Here is a 25,720-nt window from a genome sequence, read left to right on the forward strand (position 1 = left end):
AACCTACCAACCACCGAAGTAAGACTCACTGGTCTATAATTTCCTGGGCTATTGAAATTAGCCCATTCTTGAATAAGGGAACAACATCCGCAACCCTCCAATCCTTTGGAACCTCTCCTGTCCTCATTGATGATGCAAAGTTCATCGTTAGAGGCTCAGCAATCACTTCCCTCGCTTCCCACAGTAGCCTGGGGTATATCCCGCCCAGTCCCGGTAATTTATCCAACTTGATGCTTTCCAAAACTCCAGCACATCCTCTTCCTTAATATCTACATGCTCCAGCTTTTCAGTCCACTGTAAGTCATCACTACAATCACCAAGATCCTTTTCCATAATGAATACTGAAGCAAAGACTAATAGTAGGACTCTGTTTTCTACTTTAATAACAAGACTAGAGCTATGAAGGGAGCATGGGATTGCACTGCCCTTAGAAATGACCCTTGCCAATGCAGCTGTTTTGAAGGATGGTATCAACCTTCCTACAACAGACTACATAAACTCCAGCCCTGAAGTTGAGGATCAAGATTAATTCTGTTACTGCAATCAGCAAGTGACGAAACTAGGCTTGGGTACAGTACATGCATTGCCAATGGCACCAGTGACCCTTTAAATCATGTCAGTAGTGATTATTAGGTATATGGCCACAAGGCTTGTCATTGGCTGGTGTACCCCTTTTAAAATGGGATCTTTGGCCTAAACAATAGCCATGAAGGGGTGTTGCTATCTTGCTCATGCAGTACTACATATCTATCTGCCTACACTCTCTCTACATCTGAAATTGCCGTACCACCATTAAGGGACTATGGGGATGCAAACGAAGGATTCTAGAGTGACACTTGCTATTGGTCAGTTACTTTTCTATTTGTATTATTACAACTGAAGTATTATTGGCCTTTAAAGTGTAGATTCTATTGGCTAGTAATATCTTTAATATCATAGTGTGATTAATTATGCAAATAAGGGATTTGAACCTCAAGAAGGTTACCAATTGGTCAATATCTGTATCCAACTGGTCAATTTCTATGTACCTTTGGACAGTTTGGTGACAGCAGTCATACAGTTCTCCTTGTACACAGGTAAATAAAGTGTGAGTCAAGAATGAATGCAAGTTTTTGAAGTCCAATTAATCTGTGACAACAATGGCATTGTGTGGAAGGTTGTTGCAGGTTACAACAGGACATTGATAGGAAGCAGAGATGGACTGATAAGTGGCAGATGGAGTTCAATCTGGAAAAGTGTGCAATGATATACTTTGGAAAGCTGAACTTAAATACAGAGTACAAGGTTAATGGCAGGATTCTTAGCAGCATTGAACAAAAGGATCTTTAGGTCCAGGTCCATACAGATCCCTCAAAGTTACCACACAAGTTGATAGCACAGTTAAGAAGGCATATCATAAAGGACTCCTCCCATCCTGCACACGGACTGTTTGATCTGCTTCCGTCTGGTAGGCGCTTCAGATCCCTCCAGACTAAGACTAATAGGCACTGGAGAAGTTTTTTCCCTACTGCGGTCACTTTGCTGAACAGTTAACTGCCGGTTAACTGTCGGCTAACTATTACTTGGATTGCACTACCTGTATGTATAATTTATATTTTCATTTATATCTATCATTATTATTGTTATGAGCAGAGAGACAACATCTGCCGGAAGTAAATTCCTTGTATGTGCATAGGTACTTGGCGATTAAAGTCTGATTCTGATTCTGATATAGTGAGTTGACCATCATTAGTTGGGGGACTGTGTTCAAGAGCCACAAGATAATACTGGTAAAACTCTGATTAGACCAAGTTTAAAATATTGTGTTCAGTTCTGATCCCTTCATTATAAGAAAGATGTGGAAATGTTAGAGCAGTGGTCCCCAACCATCGGGTTAGGTAGCAAAGCATGTGCTACCGGGCCACGAGGAAACGATATGATTTGTCGATATGAAACAATATGAGTAAGCTGCACCTTTCCTCATTCCCTGTCATGCCCACTGTTGAACTTGAACGCATGCGAGGTTATTACCCACGTGAGGTCATTACCCACACGTCATCCATATCAGTGAGGGAAGAAGATCAACTCCTCGAGCTTGCAAATGACGGTGGCCTGAAAAGTATGTTTGACATAACATCTCTGCCAGTATTCTGGATCAAAGTCAAAGCTGAATATCCTGAGATAGGATGAAAGCACTAAAAACATTGCTTCCATTTCCAACATCATATCTCTGCGAAGCAGGCTTTTCTGCAATGAATGCAACGAAAACTAAATTGCAGTATAGACTGGACATAAGGAACCCCCTTCAAGTATCGCTTTCTCCCATCGCCCCACAATGGGACCGTCTTGTTGCAGGGAAACAAGCCCAGGGCTCCCACTGATTCAGCGATATTGGTGTGTTGCACTGATTTTATATGTTCATACGGGGAAAATATGCGCTGTGTGTTTAATATAAAATTCATTAGATATACCCTTTTAGAAACGAAATTGAGTGTATTAGCCGCTTATAAGTGACTTAGTTGACCTATATTCCGGTCGTGATTAACACCCCGCCCACCTCCCTCCCCAAAACCACCAGTCGGCCAGTCCGCAAGAATATTGTCAATATTAAACCAGTCCATGGTGCAAAAAAAGGTTGGGGACCTCTGCGTTAGAGAGGGTGCAGAGGAGATTTACCAGGAGGCTTCCTGGATTGGATAATATGTCTCATGAAGAAAGGTGGAACAAGCTAAGGCTTTTCTCTTTGGAGCAAAGGAGGATGAGAGGCAACTTCACAGAAGCATATAAGATAGATAATTCACATTCTAGTTTAATTAAACTATCCAAGACCTCACCTTGAGTATTGAGAACAGTTTTGGGCTCCTCTAAGAAAAGATGTGCTGGCATTGGAGAGTGTTTAAAGGAGGTTCACAAGGATGATTCTGGGAATTAAAGGGTTATCCTATGGGTACGTACTTGCTGGAATTCAGAAAAGATGAGGGTGGATCTCATTGAAACCTTTTGAATGTTGAAAAGCCTAGACAGAGTAGATGTGGAAAGGATATTGCCCATGGTGGGGGAGTCTAGGATAAGAGGGCACAGCCTAAGTATAGAGGGGTGTCCATTTAAAACAGAGATGTGGAGGAATTTCTTTAGTCAGAGGGTGGTGAATTTGTGGAATTTATTACCATAGGCAGCTGTGGAGGCCAGATTATTGGGTGCACCTAAGGCAGAGCTTAAGAGGTTCTTGATTGGACACGGCATCAAAGGTTACAGGGAGAAGGCTGGGGAGTGGGGCTGAGGAGGGGATATCAAAGATCAGCCATGATTGAATGATGGAGCAGACTCAATGGGCCAAATGGTCTAATTCTGCTCCTATGTCTTATGGTCTTAATTGTTATTCAGTCATACGCATGTAAACAGTTAAATGAAGCATCATTCCTTCAGGGCCAAGGTGCAAAACAGCATATATAATTACACACAGCAAATATAGTTAAGATAGCACATATAGTCGCAAAAATAATATTATCACAAGTCCCTGAGAGGCATACCCCGAGAATTGATGGTGCATGGGATGTCGTCCTGAAGCCATGTTTCTGCAAGAAACACGTAGCAGTTCATCATCTCATGCTGGGTTTAGCCGCACTGACCAGCATGAATTCCAGTGTGCCTGCCCTGTCTCTGTTTTCTCACATGCTGCATCTGGCACCTCCTTCTCTGGCAGCTGTAACAGGTGACACTACGGCACGACGGCTTGATCAGCACAACAACCGAGGCCACACAGCACCTTTGCCATTAGTCTCGCCAATGAACAATGAAATGAGTTTGCAGTATTTTTGTATTACCAATGATCACATGAAAATTGGATCACACATTTGCACCATTTGTTGGATCCGTAGAGGCAGCTGCAATCAAGTTCACCACCATTTACCAAAAGTACATAGGTAGAATGAACAGCTATCACCTTTCAACAGCCGAGAGATAATGCTGCAGCTATATAGGACCCTGGTCAGACCCCACTTGGAGTACTGTGCTCAGTTCTGGTCACCTCACTATAGGAAAGATGTGGAAACCATAGAAAGGGTACAGAGGAGATTTACAAGGATGTTGCCTGGATTGGGGAGCATGCCTTATGAGAATAGGTTGAGTGAACTTGGCCTTTTTTCCTTAGAGCGACAGAGGATGAAAGGTGACCTGATAGATGATGAGAGGCATTGATGATGTGGATAGTCAGCGGCTTTTTCCCAGGGCTGAAATGGCTAGCATGAGAGAGCATTGTTTTAAGGTGCTTGGAAGCAGGTACAAAGGAGACATCAGGGGCAAGTTTTTTAAAGCAAAGAGTGGTGAGTGAGTGGAATGGGCTGCCAGCAATGGTGGTGGAGTCGGATACCATAGAGTCTTTTAAAAGACTCCTGGACAGGTATATGGAGCTCAGAAAAATAGAGGGCTATGGGTAACCATAGGTAATTTCTCAGGTAAGGACGTGTTCGGCACAGCTTTGTGGGCCAAAGGGCCAATATGTGCTGTAGGTTTTCTGTGTTTCTATGTTTTTACCCTGGGCAGCAATGGTTATCACGACAGGACATACCTTTAATGCAACTGGAGGAAAGTATTGGGGTGATGTCAGAGGTAATATTTTTTATATATATAGAGTGGTTAATTGCATGGAATGCACTGCTAGTGATGGTAGTACAGGCAGATACATTAGCAATATTTAAGAAACTCTTAAGACACATGGATTAAAAAGAAAGGAGGACTACATGTGAGGAAATGGTTAGATTGATCTTGGGAGGTCAGCAGGAGTCGCTCATGGAGTGAGCACTGTTTCAGATTCGCTCCATAACCTTTACTTTTTTTAACCTATGATCACCCTTATTTAACTTATTTTTACCTACACCAAAAGATTCTTGTTACTTTTTTGGACTTATCTTTAAGAGTTTATTGTGAATTTTTGAAGAAAGGAATACAGAAATGGCTCTTAGATCTAAAGGGTGAGAACACGGGAAGGATTTTAATGGTAACGGGAAGAAAAAGACGACTGATCCTAAGGGCACTGAATTGACTTATGAAATGTTATTGGAGGTTTTAAATCAAAAATTTGAAGAACGACAACAAATTTTTAAACAAGATATAAAGGCTTTTCAAAATTATATGGATAAGACGGATTTAGTAGTTAACCAGCAGCAAGTTCTAATCGCAACTCTGCAAGAAGATGCTCGGAAGTGAGATTTGATAATTGAAAAATTGGAGCAGAACTTACTTTCGACGATTAAACAGGTGGAAACACTTAAAGCCAAGAGTGTCGACTTTGAGAATCGGTCCAGAAGACAGAACCTACGCATACTTGGTATCCCGGAAGGTATAGAACAAGGGGACCCCTCGAAGTATTTTGCTCAACTTTTAAAGGATGCGTTCCCTTCTGTATTCCCAGACAGTCCTCCGTTACTCAATCGTGCTCACAGAATTATGCGTCGATCATCAAGTGCTTCAGCTAAACCACCGGTTGTAATTGTCCGATTTCACTATGTGCATGTTAAAGAGCAACTTATTCGTGTGGCTCGGCGTGTAGGGATGGTCAAATTTCAAGATCACAATTTTCGTTTAGTAGAAGACTTTAGTCCAGAAGTAATGAAGGCAAGGCTTCTTTTTAAACCTCTGATGTCTGAATGTTATGAGAAAAATCTAAAACCTGCGCTCTTATACCTAGCGAAGTTCAGAATATCACCTCCGAATGCACCAAGGCGAGTTTTCCTTTCTACATCTGATGCGAGAAGCTTTCTGGATGAGAACTTCCCTACTGCTACGGACACTCATTCCAAATAAATGAGTGATTTTGATCGTGCAAGATGGTTTTTATTTCCAAAACCAGATTTTGTTTCTGGCTATTGGTGTAGGTTTACTCTATATTTTATACTCTAGTTAAAGTTTTTTTTTCTCAACATGCTAATCTTTTTATTTTACTTACTTCAACCACTGTACTTTATCTTTGGTCATTATTATTAATCCTTCGAAGGTGAATTTTTTTTTACTAAGATGGCGGTTTCTTCTCTAAAATATTTTTGTTTTTTTTATTTCGCCATTTTATTTTCTCTCGTCTTCTTCCTATAATGCATCTCTTATCATAGTTTAAATTTTTTAGTTTTTTTGGGTTTTAACCCGATTTATAAGTTACTAGTGATTATACTCTTTGTTTTTTTTTACTACCAATTATATTAAGTGGTTTGGTTTTTGTATAGTGATTATTATTTCTTTAGAGTTTGGGTGGATCTTTTTTTTATCCTTTATATACTAAGTGCTGGGGTAGGCTTGTTTTTTCCTCTTGGGTGGGGGATGGGAGGTCTTTTTCTAATTCTTATGTTTCTTTTATCAGTTTTTTTTAGTTTTTTCATTTGGGCTGATTTTAAAATACAAAAATGTCCGCGATGTCGTCACTTCCGGGTCCTCCCCTTATTCTTGTTCCTCTTCCGGGTGCATGAGTTTATAAGTTGGTTAACCCTTTATATACCAAAGGGTTGATTTCAGAACTATGGCTCAGACCATTAATTTTGTCTCTTGGAATACTAATGGCTTAAACCATCCGATTAAATGGAAAAACATTTTCAAAGTATTCCAAAGACTTAATGCTCATATTATTTTTGCACAAGAAACTCATGTGAGGAAAGAGGACAATTATCGCTTTTTTAGGTTTTGAAGGGGTCAACAGTATCATTCGAATTCAAATGCCAAAGTAAAGGGAGTTTCAATTTTTATTGACTCCTCTATTGCATTTGTCCAACATGATATCTTTTCGGATCCGAATGGTAGGTTTTTGTTATTTACTGGCTTACTTTTTAACAAAAAGGTTGCTATGGTTAATGTTTATGCTCCAAATGTGGATTGTCCCAATTTTTTTAAGTCCTTATTTACTTCTCTACCTAATCTAAATGAATATAAGTTAATAATGGGTGGTGACTTTAATTGTTGTTTAAATCCTTTGATGGACAAATCTATATCTACTCAGACTTTACCTAATAAGTCGGCCACTTGTATTAACTCTTTTTTGACTGATAATGGAATTTTTGATATTTGGAGATTTCGGCATTCTAAGGACAAAGAGTTTTCATTTTTCTCACATGTTTATCATTCCTACTCGAGAACTGATTTTTTTTTATTGACTCTTGTTTTATTCCATCGGTAATTGGTTGTAATTATGATATTATAGCCATCTCTGACCATGCTCCATTAAAACTTTCTATTAAATTTACGGATACAGCTTCTAGTGCTAGACAATGGCGATTTGATTCTACTTTACTGCAAGATCCGGATTTTATTAAATTTATGAAGGAACAGATCAATTTCTTCTTTTTAACTAATTCCACGGATGATATTTCTTGCGGAACACTTTGGGACACTTTTAAAGCATATATACATGGACAGATTACCTCCTACTCTGTGGTCTGAGAAAACGCATCAAGAAGGAAACTCTTTTGTTGGTTGATAAAATTAAAGAGATTGACAAGAAATATTCGATTACTCCTAGTAAGGAGCTTTACAAACAAAGGGTTGAACTTCAAACGGAACATAGTCTATTACTTACATCTTCGATTGAAAATCAATTAATGAAAACCAGATCTGATTTTTATATACATAGTGATAAATCGGGTAAACTGTTAGCTAGTCAATTGAAGAATGCTTTGGTTAAACGTCAAATTACTATGATCCATCAGCAGAATGGGGATCTGACAGTTAACCATGATGAGATAAATAAATCATTTCAAGATTTTTATACCTCCCTGTATCATTCCGAATTCCCTCATGATCGTAATACCATGTGTGATTTTCTTGGGAAATTGAATTTTAGTATTAGAATTCAATATTAGAATTGAATTCAATATTAGAAACTCCTATTACGGATGCAGAAATTAAAGGGGTTATTTCCTCTATGAATTCTGGGAAAGCACCAGGTCCAGATGGGTATACAGTAGAATTTTTAAAATGTTTTTCCGCTACTCTTTCTCCTTGGTTATGCAGGGTTTTTGAAGAAGCAATTAGATTGGGCAATCTGGGATTGTGCCAGAGGATTGGCGTATTGCTCATGTGGTTCCATTGTTTAAAAAGGGTTCTAGAAGTAAGCCTAGCAATTATAGACCTGTCAGTTTGACATCAGTGGTGGGTAAATTAATGGAAAGTATTCTTAGAGATAGTATTTATAATTATCTGGATAGACAGGATCTGATTAGGAGTAGCCAGCATGGATTTGTGCGTGGAAGGTCATGTTTGACAAACCTTATTGAATTTTTTGAAGAAGTTACGAGGAATGTTGACGAGGGTAAGGCAGTGGATGTAGTCTATATGGACTTCAGCAAGGCCTTTGACAAAGTTCCACATGGAAGGTTAGTTAAGAAGGTTCAGTCGTTAGGTATTAATGCTGGAGTAATAAAATGGATTCAACAGTGGCTAGATGGGAGATGCCAGAGAGTAGTGGTGGATAATTGTTTATCGGGATGGAGGCCGGTGACTAGCGGGGTGCCTCAGGGATCTGTTTTGGGCCCAATGTTGTTTGTAATATACATAAATGATCTGGATGGTGGGGTGGTAAATTGGATTAGTAAGTATGCTGATGATACTAAGGTAGGAGGTGTTGTGGATAATGAGGTGGGTTTTCAAAGCTTGCAGGGAGATTTATGCCGGTTAGAAGAATGGGCTGAACGTTGGCAGATGGAGTTTAATGCTGAGAAGTGTGAGGTTCTACATTTTGGCAGGAATAATCCAAATAGAACATACAGGGTAAATGGTAGGGCATGAGGAATGCAGTGGAACAGAGAGATCTAGGAATAACAGTGCATAGTTCCCTGAAGGTGGAGTCTCATGTAGATAGGGTGGTGAAGAAGGCTTTTGGAACGCTGGCCTTTATAAATCAGAGCATTGAGTACAGAAGTTGGGATGTAATGTTAAAATTGTACAAGGCATTGGTAAGGCCAAATTTGGAATATTGTGTACAGTTCTGGTCACCGAATTATAGGAAAGATATCAATAAATTAGAGAGAGTGCAGAGACGATTTACTAGGATGTTACCTGGGTTTCAGCACTTAAGTTACAGAGAAAGGTTGAACAAGTTAGGTCTCTATTCATTGGAGCGTAGAAGGTTGAGGGGGGATTTGATCGAGGTATTTAAAATGTTGAGAGGGATAGATAGAGTTGACGTGAATAGGCTGTTTCCATTGAGAGTAGGGGAGATTCAAACGAGAGGACATGATTTGAGAGTTAGGGGGCAAAAGTTTAAGGGAAACACGAGGAGGTATTTCTTTACTCAGAGAGTGATAGCTGTGTGGAATGAGCTTCCTGTAGAAATAGTAGAGGCCAGTTCAGTTGTGTCATTTAAGGTAAAATTGGATAGGTATATGGACAGAAAAGGAGTGGAGGGTTATGGGCTGAGTGCGGGTAGGTGGGACTAGGTGAGATTAAGAGTTCGGCACGGACTAGGAGGGCCGAGACGGCCTGTTTCCGTGCTGTGATTGTTATATGATATGATATGATCTGCCACAATCTTTTTATAGAGCTTCCATGTCTTTAATATTGAAGAAAGATAAAGACCCTACTGACTGTGCATCCTATAGACCAATATCTTCATTGAATGTAGATTCCAAGATCTTTTCCAAGTTACTGGCATCCAGGCTGGAGAAGGTATTACCCCAAATTATTTCGGAAGATCAAACCGGTTTTATTAAAAATCGCTATTCTTTTTTCAATGTTAGGAGATTATTGAATATTGTTTATACTCCTTCACATAGCACTTCAGAATGTGTCATTTCATTAGATGCGGAGAAAGCATTTGATAGAGTTGAATGGCCATACTTATTTAATGTGCTTGAGAAGTTTAATTTTAGTCCGACATTCATTTCCTGGATTAAACTGATATATCATACTCCAGTTGCCTCGGTGCTTACTAACAATCAAAGATCTCCCTTTTTTTGTTTATTTTGGGGTACTAGACAAGGCTGTCCTCTTAGTCCATTATTATTTGATATTGCTTTAGAACCCTTGGCTATTACTATCAGAGAATCACCGAACATTTTTGGCATTACTCGTGGGACAGATATACATAAGTTATCATTATATGCAGATGATTTATTATTATTTATTTCTGATCCTGAGAAATCTATTCCTGCAGTTTTATCATTGTTGGCTCAATTTAGTGATTTTTCCGGGTATAAATTAAATCTTAATAAGAGTGAATTGTTTCCTTTAAATAGACAGGTTCCAATTTATGGAAATTTACCTTTTAAATTAGTTAATGACTCTTATTTATTTAGGGATTAAAATCACAAAAAACTATAAAGACTTATTTAAGGTTAATTTTTTTCCCTTAATCGATCAGATTAAATGTTTGTTTACTAAGTGGTCACCACTATCTTTATCTCTGATAGGTCGGATTAATGCTATTAAGATGGTTATTTTACCCAAGTTTTTATATATAGTTCAAGCGGTACCTATCTTTATTCCGAAATCTTTCTTTGCTAATGTTGATTCAAAAATTTCCTCATATATATGGCAGAATAAAAATCCTAGGTTAGGTAAAATTTATTTACAGAAGGCAAGGAAGGAAGGTGGATTGGCATTGCCTCATTTTAGATTTTATTATTGGGCAGTTAATATCCGATATTTGATATGTTGGTTAAAGGATTGGGATTTATCTTTTAGCCCTCATTGGGTGAACCTGGAAATTAAATCTGTACAAGGATTTGCATTGGGTTCTATTTTAGGGACTTCTCTTCCCTTTGCTCTTTCTAAATTGCCGAAACGAATTGATAACCCAATAGTTAAACATACTTTACGTATATGGTTTCAATTTCGGAAATTTTTTGAGTTGACACAGTATGTTTTAAATATCCCTATTGTATCCAATTGCTTTTTTTATCCTTCTATTATAGACCAAGCTTATTCAGCTTGGAAGACTAAAGGATTACTACGATTTTCCAATTTATTTTTGGATAATTGTTTTATGTCTTTTGAACAATTATCTAATAAATATAATTCGCCTAGATTTCATTTTTTTTTAGATATTTACAGATTAGGAATCTCTTAAATACTGTACTTCCTACTTTTCCAAATTTTGTGTCTTCAGGTATTTTGGAGAATTTGTTTGAACTAAATCCTTTTCAGAAAGGGCTAATATCAAAACTTTACAATATAATTATGAAGATACATTCAGAGCCCTTTTATAAGACTAAAAATGATTGGGAAAGAGAACTTAACCTTACTATCCCTATTGAGAATTGGGATAAAATTCTTCAATTAGTTAATACATCATCTATACGTGCTAAACATTCATTAATACTGTTTAAAGTTGTGCACAGGGCTCATATGTCCAAGGATAAATTGGCTCATTTTTATTCCTATATAAATCCTATTTGTGACAGATGTCATTCTGAGATAGCGTCTTTAACTCATATGTTCTGGTCATGTCCGCTTTTGAAAAAATATTGGAAAGATATTTTTGATGTTATTTCTGCGGTATTGAACATTGATTTACAACCTCATCCTGTTACTGCAATTTTTGGTTTACCAATGATGGATTCACTCCATTTATCTTCTTCCGCTTGTCGAATGATTGCATTTCTTACATTAATGGCTAGAAGATCTATTTTGTTGAATTGGAAAGAAATTAATCCTCCTACCATATTTCATTGGTTTTCTCAAACTATGTTATGTCTAAATTTAGAAAAAATTAGAAGTGTTGTATTTGATACTTCTATTAAATTTGAAAAGATACGGAGACCATTTATTCAATATTTTCATATGATGTAATATGACCCTGTTCCAAGCCTATTTGTTTTTCCAGTTTCGATTTTATATATGTTGAAAGGATCGGAGTTGACGACACTGATGATTTTGTATTTATATTATAAACAGCCCTTTTTTTCCCCATTTTTTCTTTTTCTTTTTTTTTCTTTATTAGTTATTAGATTATTAGATTAGTTTTTTTTGCATAATTTTTTTTTCTTTTTCTTTTTTCAGTTTTTTTTAATATATACTATGATATACCTAGGTTTGCCTTGTTTATTTGTATATTGTATCGTTCATGATTTGGGAATACTCATTTATACTGTAATCATTGCTTATGTATTCTTTCATGTTTAGTCGAAATGTGTATGTTTGTAATCCCATTATCTTTGTATTAATTTTAATTTTATTTTGTTGATATTAATAACAATAATAAAAAGATTGAGAAAGAAAGAAAGAAAGATTGATCTTGGAGTAGATCAAAAGGTTGGCACAACATTGTGGGCTAAAGGGCCTGTACTGTGCTGTTCTATGTTCTATATGCTGGGTCTAGAACATGTCATCTGATATATTAACAGTTAAAATTTAAAGCTGCTCACTCCTTCCACAGCCAATCCCCTCATTATAAACTGGCACATGTACACAAACAGGAAAATCTACAGATGTTGGAAATCAAGCAAAACACACAAAATACTGGGGGAAATCAGTACAGCAACTATGGAAGAGAATAAACAGTCAACATTTCAGGCTGAGACCCTTCATTGGGACTATTCACCTTCCTTCCTCTTCCTGAAGTCAACATGAGCTACTTAGTTTTGCTGATGTTGAGCAGCAAGTTGTTGTGGAACCATTCAACAGTTTAATCTATCTTGCTCTATTAAGCTGACTAATTGCCATCTGTGATTAGTAAATTTTGAAGATGGGATTGGAGCTGTGCTTAGCCACACAGTCATGTGCATAAAGAGTAGAGCAGCTTTGAGGCTCTCCTGTGTTGATGATCAGTCAGGAAAAGATGTTGTTACTAATCCTCACTAATTGAGATCTGCTGATGAAGAAGTAGGGGGATTCAGTTGCAGAGGGAGATATAGAGGGCCATGCCTTGAAGCTTGATGATGTGTTTGTGTGAGCTTACTGTGTTGAATGCTGAGCTGTAATTGATGAGCTGTAGTCTGATGTACATGAGTGTTCCTGCTGTCCAGAAAAGTCCAGCGCAAAGCCAAGAGCCAGAGAAATTACATCTGTCACTGACCCAGCAGACCCAGATCTGCTGGGGAGGTTACTGCACAGGATTAAAAGAAGGTATGGAAAGCTATAAAATTAGTCAGCTCTATCATAGGTACCAGCCTCTGTATTATTTAAGACATCTTCAAGGAGCGGTGCCTCAGAAAGGTGGTGTCCATTATTAAAGACTCTTATCACCCAGGACGTGCCTTCTTCTCATTGTTACCATCAGGAAGGAGGCTGAAGGCTCGCACTCAGCAATTCAGGAACAACTTCTTCCCCTCTGCAATCCAATTTTTAAATGTACATTGAATCCCTGAACACTACCTCACTTTTTTTCTATTTTGCACTATTTTTAATTTTACTATTTTTTATACATATAATCAACTTCAGTGTATATTTTTTTAAATATTCACCATGTATTTCACTGTACTGCTGCCACTAAGTTAACAAATTTCACAACATATGCTGGTGATAGTAACCTAATTCTAATTCTGTTCACCTTGTTTCTGGTTGATGGAGTTCCTCACTCTGTTAATCTGTTCATTGCTAACCTGTGAGGGTTCAGGAAAGTACCTGAGGAATTTTGAAGGTTAAAAGAAGCCATGAAATATCCTTGGCAGGTAAGATTAATGAGAAACCCAAGTTATTAACTGAGTATAGTAAGAGCAATCCCTTTCCCATGGAATATCAAGAAGCAGAAGGGACAAGTTTAAGGTGGGAGGAAGGAGTTTTCAAGAGGATATGAGTGTTAAGTTTTTATTAAACTAGAGAATGTTTGATATTTGGAAAGTGGAAAAATATACTTATTATATTTAAAAAGGTATCTAAACAAACATATAAATAGGCAAGGCATGGAAGGATATGGTCCTAATGTGAGCCAATGCAATTAATGTAGATGGGTAAAAACAACACGGATGTGATGGGTTGAAGGGCCACATTTCTGTCCTGTACAAATCTAGATTCTATTACTTACTTCACTTAATTTGTTGGCAGATGTGAATGAAACTAAATATTGTGCAATCATAAGCCGATATCCTTACTTATGTTACGATGCAAAAAAGACTATTAACTAAGCAGCTGAAGGTGGTTGGACCAAGGATACTACTCCAAGAAACTCTTTGAATTGAAATCAATTGCACTGAATTGACTTTATTTCTTACATCTTTCACATACCTGAGGAGTAAAAATCTTTACGTTACGTCTCCATCTGAATGTGCAATGTGAAAATTAGTAATTTGTAATAAATAGTACAGGCAGTCCCCGGGTTACATACGAGTTCCGTTCCTGAGTCCGTCTTTAAGTCGGATTTGTATGTAAGTTGGAACAAGTACATCCGGTATTATTTAGTGTCAGTTAGTCAAACGTTCGTCTTAGTATATAGTATATATTTTACCATTCTATACATATAAAACACTTAAGAAATGTATGTATCCCAATAATTAAACCACTGCGTTGCTTAGTAATAATTGTAGCTTTCATCAGGGCAGCGCCTTTCACCTGCTCCATTATTCTCACTTTATCCGTTATCCTTTAAAATTGTTCCAATCGTTGACTGACTGTAGCCTAACGCTTTTCCAAAGACCGATGGTGTTTCACCTCTTTCCAAACGCTTTATTATTTCCACTTTATTTTCAATTGCAATCGCTTCCCGTCAATGGAACAGAAACACTGCCGGGGGCGGGGGAGGGGGAGCGGGTCCAGTGGTCCGCTGGGTCCTAAGGACCACCCCCACTGAATTCCCCAGGTTCGAAAGTCTAGCGCACTGAGACAGGCTAAATGGGGCAAGTGGGGGCTGTGCTGGGTTTGGGTATTTGATCCTCCACAATATTCCGTGTGGGAATTTAAACTGGAGGTGGCTGTGTTTTTTTTACTAGGTCGAGTTGCAAGCTAGGTCAGTAAGATAAACAAAAGAACAGTCAATGTAGCTTAGAAATACAATTGTATCAGTGTGAGTTAATCAGTCTGATGGCCTGGTGGAAGAAGCTGTCCCAGAGCCTGTTGGTCCTGGCTTTTATGCTGCGGTACCAGTTTTCCAGATGGAAGCAGCTGGAACAGTTTGTGGTTGGAGTGACTTGGATCCCTAGTGATCCTTCAGGCCCTTTCTACACACCTGTCGGTGTAAGTATCCTGAACAGTGGGAAGTTCACATCCACAGATGCGCTGGGCTGTCTGCACCACTCTCTGCAGAGTCCTATGATTCAGGGAAGCAGTGATGCAGCCAGTCAGAATGCTCTCAATCGTGCCCCTGTAGATAGTCCTTAGGATTTGAGGTCTCGTGCCCAACTTCTTCAACCATCTGAGGTGCCTTTTTCACCACAGAGACTGTATTTACAGACCCAGTGAGGTCCTCGATGACGTGTATACTGAGGAAAATGAAGTCATTTACTCCAGATCCGTGGATGCAAATAAGGGTGAGCCTGTCTCCGTTCCTCCACAACCAGCTCCTTTGTTTTTGCGACATTGAGGGAGAGGTTGTTTTCTTGACACCACTGTGTCAGGGTGATGACTTCTTCTCTGCAGGTTGCCTCGTTATTATTTGAGTTAAGGCCAATCAATGTAGTATAATCTGCAAATTTAATTAGCAGATTGGAGCTGTGGGTCGCGACAGTCATAGGTATACAGAGAGTAAAGGAGGGGGTTTACGACACAGCCCTGGGGGCTCCTGTGTTGACAGTCAGAGGGGCAGAAGTGAGGGTGCCCACTCTTACCACCTGCAGGTAATCTGACAGGAAGTCCAAGATCCAGCTGCACAAGGCAGGGTGAAGGCCAAGGTCTCTAAGCTTCTTGTCAAGCCTGGAGGGAAGTAAGGTGTTGAATGCTGAACAGTAGTTCAAGAAGAGCATTTTCACATAAGCATCCCTCCACTCCAAATGTGTGAGGACAGTGAGTAGAGCTGTGGCTATTGCATCAACTGTCGATTAGTTGTGTCAGTAGGCGAATTGAAGGGGGTCCAGTGAAGGTGGTAGCATGCTGCAGATGTAGCCCTTGAACAGCCTCTCAAAGCATTTGCTAATTATTGAGGTGAGTGCGACAGGATGCCAGTCGTTCAGACATGTTACCTTGGTCTTTGTAGGTACATGGACAATGGTGGATGTTTTGAAGCAGGAGGGCACTCCTCACTGGGAGAAGGAGAGATTAAAAATGTCTGCAAACACACCAGCCAGTTGTGCCGTGCACACTCTAAGAGTACCTGCCCTGGGATACCTTGTGGCTATCCACTCTTGGAATCACCTGTGTACCTCAACCTCAGAGATGACCAAGGTGCAGGCTGTATCAGCAGTTCTCCTCAGGGACTCAGCACTGGCGACATCGAACAGAGTGTAAAAAAGATTTTGTTCATCTGGGAGAGAGACAGCGATGCTGGCAGCACCACTGCCTTTAGCTTTGAAATCTGCAATGGTGTGCAGACCTTGCCATAAGCTCCTTAGGAGCACTGTCTGGATCTTGTCCCTGTATCGTTGTTCCACTGCCGTGATGACTTTGCATAGATCATAGCTGCATTTCTTCAGTTCTTGCTGATTACTGGCAACCTAAGCTCTGTCTTGCGCAGTGAGCGCTGTGCGCACGGAACTGATGATCCAGGGTTTCTGGTCTGGATGAACCCTGACCAATTTTTGGGGGACAATGTTCTTGATACACTTCCGGATGAAGCTCGTTACCCCTTCCGTGACTTCATAGACGTCCTCATCACAAAAGACATTCCAGTTGACATCAACAAAGCAGTCCTGTAGCATGGAGGCTGATTGGTCAGACCAACACTGGACGTTTTTAACTATGGCCGCCTCTTTACATGGACAGAAGCAGGATGAAGGAGTGGTCAGACTTCCCAAACAGTGGACGGAGGAACACTTTGTAAGCATTACGGAAGGTTGAGTAGCAGTGGTCGAGTCTCTTATCTCCCTGTGTGCTCACCTGGATGGGTTGACAAAACTTCAGAGAGACTTTAGTTAGTGACACTTGATTAAAGTCTCCAGCGATGATGAAATCATGTACAGTTCCTCGAGAGACAGGTCAGTATCAGCCTTCAGCGGAATATACACAGCTGAGATAATAACAGCTGTGAACTCTCTAAGCAGCCATGAAGGTCTACACAGCAGCACAATGTATTCTAGATGAATTAAATTGAATTGAACTGATTTTATTTCTTACATCCTTCACATACATGAGTAAAAATCTTAACCTTACGTCTCTGTCTAAATGTGCAATCATAGTAATTTATAATAAATAGAACAGTCAATGTAATACAGAGTACACTCATATCAGCATGAGTCAATCAATCTGATAACCTGGTGAAAGAAGCGGTCCTGAAGCCTGTTGATTCTGGCTTTTATGCTGCAGTATCATTTCCCAAATGGTAGCAGCTAGAATAGATTGTGGTTGGGGTGACTCGGGACCCAATGATCCGAATGAACCCTTTTTACACATCTGTCCTTGTAAATATTGAATCATGGGAAGTTCACAACTGGACTAAGAGAGGTACCAGGTAGTGATGCAGCCAGTCAGGATGGGGAACAAAAGGATTTGAGGGCATGCACATTCTGGGGGGTCACACTAAGCATTATTGACCACAAAGTATTATCTCACCTCTTTTACTCTTACCAGAGAAGTTTTTGGATTTGTTCACCCGGAACAGGGAGAACCCAGAGGGCTCGATGGTGTGATCCATATCTCCACCGTCAATCAGGTCTCCATGAGGCACAAAACATTACATTCCTTTGTTTCCTTCTTGCAGCAATGTCTAGGTCAGGAACATCACCAAGGAACACAGCCACAATATTTTCAACTGGCTTTGCTCTACTACAGATTGCCTCATGTCCCTGCAACTGCCCTACCACAATCAGCTGAACCTTGGCATGAGAATGGTGTCAAGGCCACAAGTCTGCATTGTTCTAACTTCCATTCACTATAACAGCACAACTATCTTTTGAGATGAAAAAAATAACATCCTTCATTACCTACATACCATCTGCTTAAGGTAAAGGTTTTTAATATTCCTGCAGCGCTGTTATCAACAGATTATCCAGTTGGACAAAGAATCACTTGCTCAGCAACTGGCTTTGAGCAGAACACCCATATCAGATACTGCAAGAACCTGAGGATGATCACAAATGTCATTCTGAGTCCCAGACAATAGGACATGCCATTGTAACTTGCCCACAAATATTTCCTCATTCATCTACTCAGCTTCACAGTATCTCTGAACCCATCATTGGTCTGTCACTCAAAATTAGTAGTAGGAATCACTTGGGGAGAGCTCAGGATGCATGTATCTGCTTATGTTTCCAATGCGCAACAGTAATTGTACAGATCTTTATCTTAATTCAAGTATAATAATAGAAACCTTAACTCTGCAGTGCCACCTCTCATAGGCAAAGGTCATGGAGCTCATCATTCTCTAGGAATACAAGCTGAAAGCTTTATTCTACATTTTAGCTCCTACCTGGCATTATCCCTGCCATGAGACTTCAGGAAGTTCTTCCCTCTGTATTTGGAGAGGAATGCCACCAGCTCGTCATCTGTCCTGTGATTTAAAAAATTAACAATTTAAACAAAACTTAGCAACCCTTTCCTTCTATATTGAATGTTGATACAAGTTAAGATTCCTTATAATTTGTGCTGATTGAAATGAAGGATGTTTTTTCTTTACACAGTTGATTCCTGACCTCTGTTTCCAAGCATATGTTTTGCTTCAGGCTGAAAAATGTCATCTCCAAAAACTGGTAGCACAAAAAAAACAGAGCAACAAGGTGGTGTAGTGGTCAGCACAATGCTTTACAGTACAGGTGACCAGGGTTCAATTCCCACTGCTGCCTGTAGAGTCTGTACGTTCTCTCTGTGAGTGCAAGGGTTTTCTCTTGATGCTCCAGCTTCCTCTCACAGTCCAAAAACGTACTGGTTGGTAGGTAAATTGGTCGCTATAAATTAGGCCAAGATTACCGTAGATTCCGGATTTTAAGCCGCTACTTTTTTCCCACATTTTGAACAGCTTTGAACTCTGCGGCCTTTAATACGGAGCGGCTAATGCATTATTTTTTTTCATGCCGCCTCGTAAACATTTTGCCTCGTAACAGTAGACCAATAAAATTGATGAGTAGTTCACAGAGGTCCAATGAAATTGTACGATAAATCAAGCGCACTTTCACAATTAAATTATTGTAAATCAGTCATTTGTACTCACCCTCATCAACATGGAAAACACTCGAAGAAAAGCATTGTGCTGCCTTTATGGCAGTTATTTAGTTTATAATATTTTCGCTTAGTAATTCATTTTCTAGTTAAAGTTAGAAGAGTTTTAACTATATTTGTTTTCTGTACTACATCGCGGGATGCTATGACGTCACACCCGGTTTCGCCGCGTCTTGTGGGATACCGGTTTGCGATAAACGGGACAGCGGGGGGGAGCGGCGGAGCGAAAACGCTGCTTTTAAGTTAAAGGCGATCAATAACTTTTCCTGGTAGGCTGCAGTATATATATTTTTTACCAGTCGTTAGGAGATATTGGAATGTTGTTCAGTAAAGAAGTATACGCAACGTATATTTAAAAGTAGCCGCGTTACGGGCACGGTTCGAAAAAAAGCATTTGCAATATGTATTTGTTTTTGTTACCATATGGATTTAATTAAAAGTTAAAAAATCCTCACGTGTAATATCTTTCTGTGTAAATATCTCATATTACAACGTGGGACACCTGCGGCCGAAAATCCGGTGCGGCCTTTACAAGTAAAAAATTGATTTTATTTCTAAAATTAGAGCCAGCGGCTTTTAATCAGGTGCGCTCTGTAGTCCGGAATCTACGGTAAATCAGGGACTTCTAGGCTGTGCAGCTTGAAGGGCCAGAAAGGCTTATTCCATGCTGTATGTCAATTAAAAAAACTTATTATTGGGGAATAAAAAATTTTTCACGTTGTTTGTAATCAATCCTCTCCTTGGGCAAGTACCACATCAGGTTACATACAGTGCAAATCTTGTTATTTCTGCCTAATGTATGATTAGCTGAACTAAGCTGCAAGATTAATGGGACCAGTAATCATTGATGTAGAAAAGCTCCTATTCCTGAATGTCCATCCAGTGATTGTTTGTGATATTGATTCATGATGTTTCTGTGGTTAATAACCTGATGACACATTAAAATGTAGCCACTTACTCAAGCCACCAAGAGCGCCAAGGCAATACTACAGAGAGGGATCAGACTATAAGGCCATAAGACATAGGAGCAGAAGTAGGCCATTTGGCCCTTCAAGTATGCTCCTCCATTCAATCATGGCTGCTCCTTTTCCTGCCCCACTCCCCGGCCTTCTTTGCCCAATCAAGAACATACAAAGCTCTGCCTTAAATACACCCAACAACCTGGTCTCTCTCCACAGCTGCCTGTGGTAACAAATTCCACAAATTCACCACCCTATGGCTAAAGAAATTACTCCACATCTGTTTTAAATGGACACCACTCTATCCTGAGGTTGTACCCTCTTGTCCTAAACTCCCCACCATGGGAAACAACCTTTCCGCTTCTACTTTTCTAGGCCTTTCAACATTGGAAAGGTTTCAATGCCCCCTCATCCTTCTGAATTCCAGTGAGTACAGACCCAGAACCATCAAACATTCCTCGTATGATAACCCTTTCATTCCCGGAATCATCCTTGTGAACCTGCTCTGAACCATCTCAAATGCCTGCACACCTTTGTTTAGATGAGGAGGCCAAAACTGTTCATAATACTCAAGGTGAGACCTCATCAGTGCCTTATAAATCCTTAGCATTATATCCCTGCTCTTGTATTCTAGATCTCTTGAAATGAATGCTATCATTGCTTTTGCCTTCCTCACCAGACTCAACCTGCAAGCTAACCTTTAAGGTATTCTACACAAGGACTCCCAAGACCCTTTACATCTCAGATTTTTAGATCTTCTCCCCTTTTAGGAAATAGTCTGCACATTTATTTCTACTACCAAAATGCATTGCCATGCATTTTCCAACATTGTATTTCATTTACCATTTTCTTGCCTATTTTCCTAATCTGTGTAAGTCCTTTTGCAGTCTACCTGTTTCCTCAACACTACCTGCCTCTCCACCAATCTTTGTATCATCTGCAAACTTGGCAACAAAGGATTCCATCATCTAAATCTATATATAGCATGAAAAGAAGCAGTCCCAACACAGACCCCTGCGGACACCACTAGTCACTGGATCCTTTTATTCCCACGCACTGCCTGCTACCAATCAAATAATGATCTAACCATGTCAAAGGCCTTCTGAAAGACCAAATACACAACATCCACTACATCCTCTTTATCTATCGTACTTGCAATCTCCTTAAAGAATTCCAACAGCTTTCTCAGGCAAGATTTTCCTATCTTGTCCTGTGTCACCAAGTACTCCATAACTTCATTCTTAACAATTGACTCCAACATCTTCCCAACCACTGGGGTCAGGCTAACTGGCCTATAATTTTCTTCCTGCTGCCTTCCTCCTTTCTTAAAGAGTGGAGTGACATTTGCAATTTTCCATTCCTCTGGCACCATACCAGAGTCCAATGATTTTTGAAAGATAATTTCTAATGCCTCCACATTCTCTACCGCTCTCTCTTTAAGAACCCCAGAGGACAGTTCATCTGGTCTGAGTGACTTACGTACCCTTAGGTCTTTCGGGTCTTTGAGCACTTCTCCCTTGTAATAGTAACTGCACTCACTTCTCTTCCTCCACACTCTTCAACATCTAGCAGACTGCTAGTGTCTTCCACAGTGAAGACTGATGCAAAATACTCATTTCATTCATCTGCCATCTCCTTGTCCCCCATTATTATTTCTCCAGCCTCATTTTCTAGTCGTCCTATATCCATCTCATCTTTTATTTTTTACATACTTGAAAAGAACTTTTACCATCCACTTTGATATTGTTTGCTAGCTTGCTTTCATATTTCATCTTTTTCCTCCTAATGGTTCTTTTAGTTGCTCTCTGGAGGTTTTTAGAAGCTTCCCAATCCTCCATCTTCCTGCTAATTTTTTTGCTTTGTTGTATGTCCTCTCTTTTGCTTTTGCATTAGCTTTGACTACCCTTGTCAGCCACAGTTGTACTATTTTGCCAATGTGAGTTAGGTTAGGAGAGGCAGGAAATAAAAAAGAAAGGATAGGAGAGATATGGAGGGAAGATATTAGAGTACAGCAACTGGCAATCAAGACAAGTTGTAAATAAAAAAAGAACAGTGTGAGGAGCAAAATAGGAAAGAAAAGTAGGTCAGAGAGAGAAGGTTGGAGAGAAGAATGTGAGGGAAATCACAACAAAAATGGTGTCTTTTATTCTGACATTGATACCAATTTCCTTTTTGCAAGTATGAAAGGAGTTAACCCGAAATGATCTTGGGGAAATCAATAGCTTTCATGAAATTTTAGATTTAACAGTTACAAGACCCTTCATCAGGACTAACTGAAAGAAGAGATAGTAAGAGATTTGAAAGTAGGAGGGAGAGGGGAGATCCAAAATGATAGGAGAAGACAGGAGGGGGAGGGATGAAGCTAAGAGCTGGAAAGGTGATTGGTGAAAGTGATACAGAGCTGGAGAAGGGAAAGGATCATGGGACAGGAGGCCTAGGGAGAAAGAAAGGGGGAGGGGAGCACCAGGGGGAGATGGAGAGCAGGCAAGGAGTGATTGTGAGAGGGACAGAGAGAGAAAAGAAGAGAAAAAAAGGAGGGAAATAAATAAATAAATAATGATAATGACGATCGATAGATAGATAGATAGATAAATAAATAAATAGATAAGGGATGGGATAAGAAGAGGAGGGGGGCATTCACGAAAGTTACAGAGATCAATGGCAAGGACCACAAGATATTATCTACAGATCTCAGAGCCTGCCGGTTCCTACGCTAGCAGGCATGAACTTTGGATCACAGCCCCCACTGTCGATCTCGGCGGCCCCACCAACCCAGGGCATATTCAAAACCTGGATTCCAGCGCCATCAATGTGGGTTCCAACGACCATGGACACCTTCAAAGTGATTGCGCAGCCTCCAACTGTGACTCCAGCCTTGAACTCCAGGCCGGGTCTTCACATGCTGGGATTGTGACTCCTGTCTCCCCTTCTCCCACCACCACTCTGCAATCCCCTCTCCCTCAGATCCCATCGTCAGTTTTTGAGCCCTCAGAGGCTCCATCTTCCTCTCACCCCAACCCTCCCCTCTCCACTGACACTACCAGCTTCCCTACCCCCTCGGATCCCAGCTCTCATCTGTGCCGGGTCTTTACCATCCCCTCCGACCTTCAACTCTCTGAGGCTGAGCGCTCTGTCCTCAGTAAGGGCCTCACTTTTGTCCCCCTTTGCCCACACCTCAGTGAGTTCCGCGTGTGCCATGACACTGAACTCTTCTTCCGCTGGCTCCATCTTCGAGCCTACTTCTTCGGCAAGGACTCTCCCACCCTGACCGATGACCCCTTCTCCCGTCTTCAACCCACTTCCTCTTCATGGACACCCCGCTCTGTCTTCTGCCTGCTCTAGATCTCTTTATTGCTAACTGTCAACGGGACATCAACCGTCTCAACTTCACCACACCCTGTTCCAATTCCAACCTCACTCCTTCCAAACGCTCTACTCTCTGCTCCCTCTGCACCAATCCCAACCTCACTATAAAACCCGCTGATAAGGGGGGTGCTGTTGTAGTCTGGCGTACTGAGATCTACCTGGCCGAGGCACAGCGACAACTCGCTGATACCTCCTCTTATTTACCCCTCAATCATGACCCTACCAAGCAGCACCAGACCATTGCCTCCCACACTATCACCAACCTTATCAGCTCTGACTATCTCCCATCCACTGCCACCAACCTCATAGTTCCCACACCCCTGCACTTCCCGTTTCTACCTCCTACCCAAGATCCACAAACCTGCCTGTCCAGGTAGACCCATTGTCTCAGCTGCTCCACCAAACTCATTTCTGCATACCTCTACACTGTTTTATCCCCCCTTTTGCAATCCCTTCCCACCTATGTTCGTGACACTTCTCGTGCTTTGAATTTTTTCAATGATTTTAAGTTCCTTGGCCCCCACCACCTTATTTTTACCATGGATGTTCAGTACTTATATAGAAACATAGAAAATAGGTGCAGGAGTAGGCCATTCGGCCCTTCGAGCCTGCACCGCCATTCAGTAAGATCATGGCTTATCAACCGACTCAGAACCCTGTACCTGCTTTCTCTCCATACCCCCTGATCCCTTTAGCCAAAAGGGCCATATCTAACTTCCTCTTAAATATAGCCAATGAACCAGCCTCAACTGCTTCCTGTGGCAGAGAATTCCACAGATTCACCACTCTCTGTGTGAAGAAGTTTTTCCTCATCTTGGTCCTAAAAGTCTTCCCCTTTATCCTTAAACTGCGACCCCCTCCTTCTGGACTTCCCCAACATCGGAAACAATCTTCCTGCATCTAGCCTGTCCAATCCCTCTAGAATTTTATACGTTTCAATAAGATCCCCCCCTGAATCTTCTAAATTCCAGCGAGTATAAGCCTAGTCGATCCAGTCTTTCTTCATATGAAACTCCTCAAAGCTCTCTGCTTCTTTTATTCCAGACCTAAGCAGTTCCCCTCTACCACCACTCTCCTCCGTCTAGCAAAATTAGTCCTTACTCTTAATCATTTCTCCTTTGGCTACATCGACCATGTTCCAACTCTATACGGGTATCCGTCCCCCTCTTTTCCTTTGCTACATCGACGACTGCATTGGCACTGCCTCCTGCACGCATGCTGAGCTCGTTGACTTTATTAACTTTGCCTCCAACTTTCACCCTGCCCTCAAATTTACCTGGTCCATTTCCGACAGCTCCCTCCCCCTTTCTTGATCTTTCTGTCTCCATCTCTGGAGACGGCTTATCTACTGATATACTAATATAACCATATATGGTTATATGGAAACAGGCCATTCCGGCCCTCCTAGTCCATGCCGAACTCTTAATCTCACCTAGTCCCACCTACCCGCACTCAGCCCATAACCCTCCACTCCTTTCCTGTCCATATACCTATCCAATTTTACCTTAAATGACACAACTGAACTGGCCTCTACTACTTCTACAGGAAGCTCATTCCACACAGCTATCACTCTCTGAGTAAAGAAATACCTCCTCGTGTTTCCCTTAAACTTTTGCCCCCTAACTCTCAAATCATGTCCTCTCGTTTGAATCTCCCCTACTCTCAATGGAAACAGCCTATTCACGTCAACTCTATCTATCCCTCTCAACATTTTAAATACCTCGATCAAATCCCCCCCTCAACCTTCTACGCTCCAATGAATAGAGACCTAACTTGTTCAACCTTTCTCTGTAACTTAAGTGCTGAAACCCAGGTAACATCCTAGTAAATCGTCTCTGCACTCTCTCTAATTTATTGATATCTTTCCTATAATTCGGTGACCAGAACTGTACACAATATTCCAAATTTGGCCTTACCAATGCCTTGTACAATTTTAACATTACATCCCAACTTCTGTACTCAATGCTCTGATTTATAAAGGCCAGCGTTCCAAAAGCCTTCTTCACCACCCTATCTACATGAGACTCCACCTTCAGGGAACTATGCACTGTTATTCCTAGATCTCTCTGTTCCACTGCATTCCTCAATGCCCTACCATTTACCCTGTATGTTCTATTTGGATTATTCCTGCCAAAATGTAGAACCTCACACTTCTCAGCATTAAACTCCATCTGCCAACGTTCAGCCCATTCTTCTAACCGGCATAAATCTCCCTGCAAGCTTTGAAAACCCACCTCATTATCCACAACACCTCCTACCTTAGT

The 25,720-nt window shown here is 40.5% G+C and overlaps 1 protein-coding gene across 1 annotated transcript in view; it reads right to left on the reverse strand.

Moving 5' to 3' along the window:
- Window positions 1-25,720, reverse strand: part of xylt2 (xylosyltransferase II) — a 328,263-nt gene that overhangs the window by 121,510 nt on the left and 181,033 nt on the right. Inside the window, exon 5 of the mRNA XM_073026605.1 lies at window positions 18,386-18,466. Within this exon, the coding sequence (XP_072882706.1) occupies window positions 18,386-18,466 (81 nt within the window). The remainder of the gene's footprint in view (window positions 1-18,385; window positions 18,467-25,720) is intronic.

This window comes from Hemitrygon akajei, chromosome 22 (genome assembly GCF_048418815.1).
Source record: "Hemitrygon akajei chromosome 22, sHemAka1.3, whole genome shotgun sequence".
Classification (NCBI taxonomy): Eukaryota; Metazoa; Chordata; class Chondrichthyes; order Myliobatiformes; family Dasyatidae; genus Hemitrygon; species Hemitrygon akajei.